General features: G+C 34.1%; 1 protein-coding gene across 4 annotated transcripts in view; it reads left to right on the forward strand.

The window, feature by feature from the left end:
- The first annotated feature begins 547 nt into the window (after nt 1–547).
- Nucleotides 548–12,168, forward strand: part of LOC139485005 (uncharacterized) — a 32,033-nt gene continuing 20,412 nt past the window's right edge. For 3 of the 4 annotated variants that reach the window (XR_011655231.1, XR_011655232.1, XM_071269091.1), the window contains exon 1: nt 548–1,037. Coding sequence is in view for 1 of the 4 variants with exons in the window: in XM_071269091.1 (XP_071125192.1) it covers nt 911–1,037 (127 nt within the window). In the remaining 3 variants the exon portion in view is untranslated. The remainder of the gene's footprint in view (nt 1,038–12,168) is intronic. The other variant, XM_071269093.1, reaches the window with a different exon arrangement.

A 12,168-nucleotide genomic window follows, 5' to 3' on the forward strand; every position in this document is an offset into this window, starting at 1 on the left:
GAAGAGATGTAGTAGGATGTCAACTATCGAATTAATTCTGTCGTTCAATAATTTATTGTTATAACGACCTGAATCAAAGAGTTATGTTCCAAGCGACCTTGATCAACGTGTAATGTTCGTAACGACCTGAACCAAATTGCAATTTTAAAGTTAGTCTACGTAGCTACCTGAATATGCGTGTAATGTTCGTAGCGACCTAAACCAAAGTGATATTGTTTGAACATGGCGACCTGAATCAAAGCGTAATGTTCGTAGCGACCTTGACCAATGTGAAATGTAAGTAACGAACTCAACCAATTCGTATGTTCGAAGCGACCTGAATCTACGTGGAATGTTTAGAGTAGATTTTTGCATAAATGCTCATCTTCTTAGTTATGAAATTAGCTAAATTTTTAATCTTCTGGCTTTCTCAATCAATAAAAAAATTATCAGATTTAAGTTTTTTATTCTATTGCCATATCACCGTATATATGCAGCACAGCATAACAAGCTTACGTTCAATAACTGTTTGTTGGTATACTGAACATATATTCATGTTGTATACAATTTCCAACTCGACAACCAGACACGCAAACAAAACTCTGCTGTACACTTGAATAAAAACTGTTGTTTGAATATCAATCAGGAATACATATTATCTTATAGTATTCAATGCAATGATAGTCGGTATTACGGTGAACAGTTTTAAGTTACATAAAACTGACATTCAATCATTTATTCCCCGAGCGAAAAGTGTGCGACATTTCATATTGATGGGTTTTTACTCGAAATTTAAAAAAAAAATTAACTCGTATAATATGTGTAATTCAGGGTTTAACCCCTTTTGGTTAGGTTAGATTTATTCTATAGAGAAAGAATTAATAATAGACAAAATATTTAAAAAGTGACTATCGTCATTGGACCATGACGGATGTTTACTATAACAGGACAATATTTGTATGCACAAGTATCCTGTAAAATGGATGTATATAATTGTTATCAACTTACAAGATTTTATTTCCTAGTCATTATATGGACCTCATTTATCTTTACGGCAGGTAAGTCTAATATGCACAAGTAACTGATTTGTTATTTTGAATAACATGATAATATATTTATTTTTTTGTGTTTTAAGTATTGTTGAAAAACTATTAAAAAAGAACGCATGCACCAAATGAGCAAAAGGAAAACTATTCGTTAGGTCAGGGTGATATATGGGACGGGAATACAATTATTATAAAATAAAAATGAATAAATACCACAGGATAAATTCATCAAATAGATTTTTAGATAAACACTCTTTTAATCTTGTTCTTTCACCTTTCTACCATTCATTTGAAAGAAATGTTTCCTCATTTTGATATTTATCCTAAAATAATCATTTACCAGTATGCAGTTTAAATCACTTCTTCGTATAACATCTATGCAATAATAACACTCAAATATTCATAAAAATGTATTCACAAATTAAAAGATACCTTTCCATTAACCTATCACGTATGTTTGTGATTATCCTTTGTTTGTGATTATCCTTTGTTTGTGAGTGCTGCCGCTGTAAGTTGTAAGATCACGGTTTCCTTGTAAAACATGCACAGTTGATAATTCATATACTTTAATATGGAATTAATTAATCAAAGTCATTGTGGTTTTTTTTTTCTCACTTAGTGTTGAGTTGGTTTTTTAATCAGTATGTCTGTATTTTACGATGCCTTTAGCTAGAAGGGGGTGTAGGTGTTACTTTGAATACAAGTCAAACACACGTTTCGTCTATAAAAGACTCGTATATTTTTATCCTCAGACCTGGTACGTTAAACCTATAACAGCTTGAATTAATAATGTTATCCGTGGTGCAAGCATTATTCACTCGGATTGCTATCTGATTTATCTACACTCAAAATCTCATTTTATTCACACCATATATTGACTCAATGCATATTGGAATATTTTGTGTTTAAAGTCTTAACGATTGCAAAAAAAACTGATTATAACTATTTTTCAAATGTAATTGTATAGTAATCTTACAAATTTTATATGCTTCACATGACCTACATATTTGATAGATGTGGTATTTTGTAAGAATTTACATTTAGAATTTACTGTATCTGCAGGTAGGACATGTTCGTACACTTACGTAAATAATTAAGAAGGATTGAATGACAAATTGCGTAATAGCTTTATAAATCATCATATAAGATTGATAATCCAAGTGTATCGGATGTTACACGTGTAAACAATGTTGGTAGTATAACACAGGAATGTTATCTAAAACTTCTAGATTCCGGTTGATTGTTATATTCATATTAGGACACCAGTAGCAATATGGACTTATTATTTATAGTTGTCTCATTGGCAATCATACCACATCTTCTTTTTTATATTATTGTCTGTCGAGTTAACGGGTAACGACGACACAATAAAGCTGGGTACCTAATGACACTAATAATTATTGGTCAACCGCAACAAAGATAGAGATTTCAATTTTCATCAGCGACAAACAAATAAAACCAAATGTGTACCTTCACCAAAAACACTCATAGACAAGAATTTGAAAGCCAAGGGTGTACATACGACCCGAAACTGTAAAACAAAATGCTTTGAACAAAAAGGACCAACAAATGATAGCTAACTCCATATTAGTATTTTTGCTGAGACTGATAGAGAGATATTCCTGATTATGTGTGCTTGATCTATAAGTACATTTGTATCTGATTAAGTTATAATTCATAAGCACGCGATTGTTGCGTGCTTACTCCGCATTATCTAGTATCTTCTACTACCTAAACAGAACTTCATAATATTTTAAATAATTGTGGTACGTGGTACACAAGTCAGGATCATATATTCAGTGCTAACATTATTGACAGTTACTATACATAACATTATACTTTCCGCACAATTGATCATAGTGGGAGATATTATGGACATAATTGTGCAAATCGTGATACAAGCATGAAATTTGGTATATGGGTGGTTTAAATGATATTAAAATAAAATCAGCTGCTGGCCATAAAAAAAAAATCATTTTTTCAAGATGGCCACCGCTCATTTTGCAAATGGCGTCATATTCAATTGGTAACATTTCGTAAATCTTTCGAAAGCTGTGGAATATGTATAATCCAATTTAAGTTTTGATAAAACTTAAATCACAATTCCTTAAGTACGAAAAAACAATACCTACATGAATAAAAAGGTGACTTCCGGTCCCAAAATGGCGGCTAAACGTTGAAAATGTCAATGTTATCATTTCTATCAACTTAACAAGATATATCACTGACTTTGTTAAGTTCAAATGCATATATAGTTTGCTTAGAAAGAGAGGTTGCTTATCTGATAATTATCTGACAGTTACCAATACACCAGCATTTACACGGGAGGCCAGAACGGTAGCATTTGCAGTTACCAACACAGCTGAATTTCTTGCATCCTCATTTCAAAAAATCATGACACGAGAATCAGCGGCAGTCCATTTTGGTTTCCAATTGTCATTTTTTTTAACCCAACTCCTGTGTTTATGACTTGGTATATGAACATGTCCAATGCATAAATCCGGACGAGCCCAACCATGTCCACCCTGATATGCTTCTCTTTTAATGTGCTCCAGAAGATTATAATCGTTTGCAGTGAAGCAGCGGTCTTATCATGATATTCCGCCTACCAAAGTTAATGATAATGATTTTGTGGTAGGCGGAATAGCATCATAAGGCCGCTGCTTCCTCGCAAACGATTTTAATCGTACCTCCTTAAACGGTGATATTTCCGTGCATGATGCAAACAAATACTTCTATGATGTCTTAGTCCGAGATTACTCTGACGTCCAACGGCTGTTTTGCCAGACAAGCTGGGGCCGTGGTCCGTCAGAGTAATCTCGGACTAATGATGTCTATGTCTGTGTCTTCATACACAATCGGTCAAAAACGACCGTTACATCTGAGAATACTTCAAATGTCTGCCAAGCTGACCTCTTCGCTTTTCGACGAAGTGCCGATAACAGTGTTACACCCACTAAATGCATGGAAGAAGAAAAAGCTGCTACACGAGGACCAAACGCATTTGATATGACATGTACAGGAAGCCATCGACATTCGTTATTCCTTCAAAGACCTATCTCCACAATTTGTCCACACCTAATCTTGCGAGTACTGCAATTCCTAATACTACTACATGTATGTCAGTACTTCTTAAAATTACTTTTTTCAACCATTTTCAGCAGCATGCTTATCATAGACAATCATTCGTGTATTTGCTTTTTTATGGTTACAAGGGGATAACTGGGATGTATCCGTATTGAAATTGCAAAGAATATTTTCACCTTGAGTAGCATAAGCATTTTCATTAGTCTCTAAGGAAGCAATTCTGTCGGCAAGAAACTTGAACAATTCCGTTTTGTTGTCATCTTCACGATGAAAACTACTCCAAATCCTTGGCGTTCTACCAGAACCAGCATTTCCCCGTCTAGCACCAGTGCTTTGCCTTTTGTTTTCGTCCCTGCCTTTAAATAATTAATTTAGTAAACATCAAATCGATGTTTACTCTTGGATACTTATTGAAGGAAGATTTTATGTTAGGCAGCATGATATTATTTGCATCACATATGTTTGCCCCAAGTGGTGGCAAACAATTAACCATTGCTGCCTTACCAACGATAAATGCGTCAGAATTTTGATCAGTTGATGGCAAATCGCAGAATGTTTCAAGTATGCCCATTTGCTGCGATGTAATACCTCGTCCTGACACAAAGACGGAGGGGCAGTTTGGTTTTCGTGGCTAAAGAAGAAATGAAAAGTCTAGAAAAGAGATCCCAATCAGTGTGTTCAGGTACTCTAGCTTTATTCTTTGACAAAGAAGTTTCCAGTTTCATTTTACGGCTTGTATATGAAAACGTTTTTCTTCATCTGGTTAAAAAAGCAGATTTGCTTCAAAAGATCATACTGTTTGGACCCAATATCGTGGAGTTTATATACATATCTTACCTACTTCTGAATCATCAATTTTCTTATAAGAGTACATTTTGTACAAATCTGACGACTCTTCTAGAAATAGATTTCCAAACTCGTTTTTAACCGGATTTTTGTGACAAAAATGTCGGTTATTGATTTGGGGATGTACGGCGGGCGGCCGGGCGGGCGGTCGGGCAGTCGGGCGGGCGGGCGGGCGGGCGGGCGGCAATCAAATGTTGTCCGTGCATTTACTCATGAACCGTTCGACCAAAGCTTTTAAAATTTTAATATGTTGTTACTGACAACTAAATGAAGGTCAAGTTCAATAATGGCGATTTTGACTTTTGCGGTTCAGGAGTTATGGTTCTTGAAAGATTGAAAAATAAAGTTTCCAGTCATGTCCCTGCATTTACGCATGAACTGTTCTACCAAAGCTTCCCAAATTTTAATATGTTGTTACTGATGACAAAATAAAGGTCAAGTTCAATAATGACGATTTTGACTTTTACCGTTCAGGAGTTATGGTTCTTGAAAGATTGAAAAATGGAGTTTCCAGTCGTGTCCGTGCATTTACGCATGAACTGTTCTACCAAAGCTTCCCAAATTTTAATATGTTGTTACTGATGACAAAATGGAGGTCAAGTTCAATAATGACGATTTTGACTTTTACCGTTCAGGAGTTATGGTTCTTGAAAGATTGAAAAATGGAGTTTCCAGTCGTGTCCGTGCATTTACACATGAACTGTTCTACCAAAGCTTCCCAAATTTCATTATGTTGTTACTGATGACAAAATAGAGGTCAAGTTTATTAAAGACGATTTTGACTTTTACCGTTTAGGAGTTATGGTTCTTGAAAGATTGAAAAATGGTGTTTCCAGTCGTGTCCGTGCATTTTCTCATGAACCATTCAACCAAAGCTTTTGAAATTTTTATATGTTGTTACTGATGGCAAAATAGAGGTCAAGTTCTATAATGACGATTTTGACTTTTACCGTTCAGGAGTTATGGTTCTTGAAAAATTGTAAAATGGTGTTTCCATTCACGTTGTTGCATTTACTCATGAACCATTCAATCTAAGCTTTTCAAATTTTAATATGTTGATACTGATGACAAAATGGAGGTCAAATTTGATATTGACGATTTTCACTTTCCCCATTCATCAGTAATGGTTCTTGTGATATTGCCAGGACACAAATAAATATTAATAAATCCGGTTTGCTGTCGTTGTGACAGCCTCTTGTTCACTTTAGAAAGCTTTTAAAGTTTTTCGAAGAAATCCGTTAGTGATTTCGTAGAGTCTTCATGCCGTCGTTCATCTGTTGTAGAATTACTCAAACCACTGAATCTTTCAAATTAATCTACCAGTCTACTGACTTCTTCTCCAGCTACCATCCATCGTCTCCAAATGATCTTTGATTAAACGTATGGTACCAACATCGCCATTTACGACTCATTATTCTGTGCTTGTGCCTGGTCATTTGTAATATAATAAATCAACTTGCTGGTCTTACGGTCAGTTAAAATTACTATTAACAAATTTCATTGCAACCTGTTGTTGATGTTTGTGAAGGGAATGCATATCTTGCATAGATTGGTATCATGCTTGATATGGACTGTTTGTAGAGTACGATATTTGACTCGTGATATGAGCGTACTACTGAAGACACATGAAGTTCGTAATTCATAATTGAACGCCATAAATTAAAATGTGGTCGATGTGACTCTCTTTCCTTACACCCGTTGATAACATACTTGAACGTCACAAAGCCATGAACCATATTTTCTGTGTTTACGCTTTCATAACGACTAGCATTACCAATTCAAGCAAACCACATGCAGTTATCTGATGCGCGTGTCCATTCCTAATTACATTTGAACCTACTTGAAAAGCATCTGCCGCTCTAGGTGTTGCAATATCGGCTTCAGCGAGGACACATGTCCATCCACTATCGCGCAATATATCACTCAGAATTTCAAAACAAGCCATGGACAATCCAACAAACATCACGATAAACTTATGTTCTCCGTACAAATATTGCCATTCCAACTGAAATTGCTTAGCCAATACCAAAGGGTTTATCTGCAGCTATAATTGATGTTTGCCCGATATTTAGAAACTTAAACACCTTTTTCACCTTATCCCTCAGATGCTTGATCATTGCAACTGAAAGTGCGTGTTTTCAAACAGTGGCGTCAAAGAAGTAACACTTTATATTTGAACAGAAGAGCCTAGATGCTTAGAGGAATGAATGACGACCAAGATATTTTTAAGAAATTCAAATCCTCATCTGTTAGAAGAACTACAATTTCCGTCATTGTGCCCCTGTAGTGCGTGTAAATCGTTCTTTATTTATAAATAGTTTGCTTTGCGCATGCGCAAATTTATTTAACGCATGTGTATCATAACCTTAGAAAACGTCATCCAACAAATTCATAACATCATTAAAAACTCAAAAGCGCTAAGCATGTAATAAATAGTTGAAAAGTTTGTGTGTGAATTTTGTAACATTTTCACGCATGCGCAAATCCAGAACATTTCAAATATTCATTTTAAGTATATTCGTCACATGTAAAGAAGGTTTCCACCAAACCTGATAATATTTTTTACTTAAAGAAGGTCAAAGAAAACGTTTTCCAGAAAAAGAAGTATTTTAATCTTGAAAAAACAGCCATTTTAGAAAAGGTGGTGGCCATCTTGAAAAAATGAATTTTTTTCATGGCCAGCAGTTTTTTCTTAAAATGTATATAATAATGATGCTTCGTGCTAAGTTTCATGCTTGTATCATCATTTGCACAATTCCCTTGATTTTGCTTGCTAATATCTTCCACTATCATTTGTATTGCAAATTGAGTTTGATTGTCAGAAGTTTCGTTTGAGTTCGTCGCAACTCCGCCACATTATGTATGTATGTGCCTGTCCCAAGCCAGGAGCCTGTAATTCAGTGGTTTTCGTTTCTTTATATGTTACATATTTGTTTTTCGTTCATTTTTTTATATATAAAGAAGGCCGTTAGTTTTCTCGTTTGAATTGTCTTACATTGTCATTTTAGGGCCTTTTATAGCTGACTATGCGGAATGGGCTTTGATCATTGTTGTTGAAGGCCGGACGGTGACCTATAGTTGTTAATTTCTGTGTCATTTTGGTCTCTTGTGAAGAGTTGTCTCATTGGCAATCATACCACATCTTCTTTTCATATTTACACATAACGTGCTGACAATACATGCTGATAATTCTAAGAATAGCAGATATTTAGGAAGTCAAATTTATTATGTTTTTAAATGCTTACACATGTTACAGTAGTTGTCTTTGGTTATGTTGAGTTTTTAATTCGCCAGATATAAAGACACAAACTTTAATTATTATTTTTTATACCTTGCAAGTGCTTCTCATCACAGTTCTTAGTACCCTTGTTACCGGATCAATTTCGTTCATCCCTATGCTGGAGTTAAACTTGTTGAAGTTAGTTTTTTGTTATTTTCTTCTTTTCATTGGTCATTGTTTCTTCAAACTATAACTTTGGGCAGGCCTTACGGTGGTGCCTTACAGTAGCACCGAAAATTTCAAGACAGTATAGGCTGGAACAGCATTCAGAATTCTTGGCATGACTGTAATGAAAATATAGACGTGTACATGTATCCATGTTAATCATCTACCCCCATCTTTTCAAGTTTGATTTGCACTTAAAGGAATTTTGACGAAAAAAAATATGGTTAAACCACTAATTAGTTCTCAATTAGTAAATAAGTACAAAACTGCACCTATGTGCATTGATTTCAAAGTGAACTTCCCACAACTTTTTAAATAAAGAAAGAACGCACCACAAGATTTTACAACGGTCGAATCCGGCGAACCTAGACAATTTTAGTACATCATGTCAATCCCTTGTCCCGATATACGTCTGTGACTGGTCGTGAAAAAAACCCGAGACAGGATTTAGTCAAAACTACACGAAAAATTATATGACTTTTTGAAAATTTGTTTGATTTCAATAGTGAGACAATCAAAAAGGTAGGAGACGACTTGAGTCTTCTAAAAAGACAATTCGGAGAGTCCTACAAACAAATGGAAGTTTTTAACGACCTTGACTGGCTTTACAGCCCTTGCACGGTCCTACATACCAGATCTGACGCATATTGTGTTAAATTTTGAAGATGTTTAAACAGTTTATGTACACTAGTGTGATATTGTTTTTCAATTCATGCAAGGCAGAGTAACGCCATGACTGATAGATTACGCGGGATATTCAGTGTGCACCACAATTTGTATGTTATTTCTTCATAGACAGAAAAATATTTTAGTGATTCCTTTAATTAAATTCAATTTTAATATTTATTGCCATATGCATATGCATGTACACTATTTTAACAATAATTGTGTGACAATAGATTTAATAGATTGATCATTTATCTAAAGTCTCAAAGTCATCACCATAGTATGATTGCCAATGAGATATATAACTATCCACCAGCGACAAAAGGAAGAAATCAGATACCATAGATTACAATACGGCTTTTAATACTAGGCGAAACAAATGCAAACAGTCGCTGTCGCCACAGTCGACACTTTTAGAGAACAGCTCACACCAGCTGTTCTCCAAAAATTCATCTAACTCATTATTAGCCTATGTACATAGTTTTAATCACCTTTTAAAAAAAAATTAAATTACGCACCTCAAATTTATTTCCATATATTTTTGTCTTTGTTTTTGTAAATATATATATAGGCCACGCTGCGCGCGCAAACAGTAAATAATCTTCAGATCATTGAAGGACTACTGAAAACCTAAAGAAGAGAAGAAGAAACCTATACCGTTTTCTTTTTCTTTTTAATGCGCGTCACGATTGTAGAATGTTAGTCCTTTGTTCTGTTGCACCTTTGCCTCACTTAGACATGTACTTGTTTAAATTCTTCACTTATACACCTATTGTCTTCATTTCGCAATGAACGACATATAAAGAGAATTATTACATTTAATCTGGTTAACGTATGACGTGGACAAATAAGTATTTGTTTAAAATGTTATTTGTTTTATGTTATAGCTAAACTGATCAGTGTACATTAAACCAATTAAAAAAAAAACGTTATCATCGTTTGTATGTGTACATATCTTAGGTCAATGTTCTTATGCTTATAATTGTAACACAAAAGAAAAGTGTCAAAAACAAGTATCGTTTTAGTTTAGGTGGCATTTAAATTGAATTTTATATTTTGAAAATTTGTATTTACAAGTGAGTTTAAGCTAGTTCGTGGTTTTATCTACATTATCTTTTGTAACATTGTATTTTGAATTAATTTAAATTGACAATGATAAACCATTTCATACAAAAACATTAACAAAATAATAACAACACTAAATGGGTAACACAATATTTCGTTTCTAGTTTTCATACGACCGCAAAAATTAAAATATTTTTGGTCGTATATTGGTTTCACGTCGTGGTCGTCAGCGTCGTCCGTAGGCGGATGGTTTCCGGATAATAACTTTAGTATAAGTAAATAGAAATAAAAAAAAAATAACAAAAGGTTTATTAACACTAAAGGAAGGTTGGAATCGATTTTGGGGGTTTTGGTCCTAAAGATTTAGGAACAAGGGGTCCAAAAGGGGTCAAAATAAGTATTTTTCTAGTTTCGAGACAATGACTTGTGTGTATGTGTATGGATCTTTCTGAAATTGTACCACAAGGTTCCATTTAAAAAAGGAAGGTTAAGATTGAGTTTGGGGGTTATGGCCCAAACTGTTTAGGAATTAGGGGCCAAAAACAATAATTTTCTAATACTTTGTATAAATTGCTTATTCCTTGAATTATTCTTTATAATATTTTTATTCTTGAATTCTTTGGGTTCTTAAATATGCTGAATCTAACCGTGTATTATTTTTTTGGAATTTGGTCCCTGTTTTTAAATTTGTCCACATGGGGTCCAAAATTATACTTTGTTTGATTTCATCAAAAATTGAATTATTAAGGTTCTTTTTGAAATGATGCCGAATCTAACCGTGTATTCAGATTTTTGACATTGGGTCCCGTTTTCAAATTGGTCTACATTATGGTCCAATGGGTCCAAAATAAAACTTAGCTTGAATTTAACAAAAAATTAATTCTTGGGGTTCATTGATATGCTGAATCTGGACATGTACTTAGATTTTTGATTATAGGCCCAGTTTTCAAGTTGGACAAATTGAGGTCCAAAATTTAACTTTGTTTGATTTCAACAAAAATTGAAGGTATACATATGGGGTTCTTTGGTATGCTAAATCAAATCATATATTTAGATTTTTGATTTTTGGGCCCTATTATTAAATTGGTCCACATTAAGGTCAAAAGGGTCCAAAATTAAACTTTCAAATTGTTTGATTTCATCATAATTTAATTCTTTGGATTCTTTGATATGCTGAATCAATCCATGGCCATGTATTTAGATTTTGGATTTGGACCATAGTAGGTAAATTTATTTTTTTAAGTTCATAAGACCTCATTCATTCTGTGTCCAAAACCTATGCTATGTCAACTATTTAATCACAATCCAAATTCAGAGCTGTATCAAGCTTGAATGTTGTGTCCATACTTGTTTAAGGTTCTACCTCTGCGGTCGTATAAAGCTGCGCCCTGCCGAGCATCTGGTTTATATTATGACTTGTTACAAGCATCAGTTGATTTGCTTGGTTTCACGCTTTTTAACAATAAATGAAGGTAAATATAATATTTTATTGGAATTACAATTAATTAACTCATAGGGTCTTTGAATCGGAAATAAACACATTTAATATTCTAAAAACAGTAGATGGCATGAAACGGGTAATGTTCTTCTAATAGATTTTATTATGGTATGATAATAAAACTCCTAACGTGAGGGATTGTGCTTCAATCAGTCTCATTCAGGGGTGGAACTGGCATGTCAGTAACTCGTAGTAGTCCTTTGTTAATTTATGTTACATTGTCATTTTGCTTAGTTTTTTTCTATTACCATGATTAACTATTTTAAAATATCGAGATTGAGATATGATATATATTGGGTACGGGCGTTTCCAGCGTTTAGCGGAAAGTTTGTGGACTTTAGCGGCGTTGTGGACTTTAGCGGAGAGATTTGTTGTGGACTTTAGCGGTGTTGTGGACTTTAGAGGAATTTTGGACTAAAACGGTGCCACAATGCCTATATTTCGACCTCCATATTTTTTTTTTATAATTGCTGTTGAATTGCTTCATTTCAAATCTGTATTTTATGTGTTTGTTCATATTAAAAAAAACTTTTATT

This window comes from Mytilus edulis, chromosome 8 (genome assembly GCF_963676685.1).
Source record: "Mytilus edulis chromosome 8, xbMytEdul2.2, whole genome shotgun sequence".
In the NCBI taxonomy this organism is placed as follows: domain Eukaryota; kingdom Metazoa; phylum Mollusca; class Bivalvia; order Mytilida; family Mytilidae; genus Mytilus; species Mytilus edulis.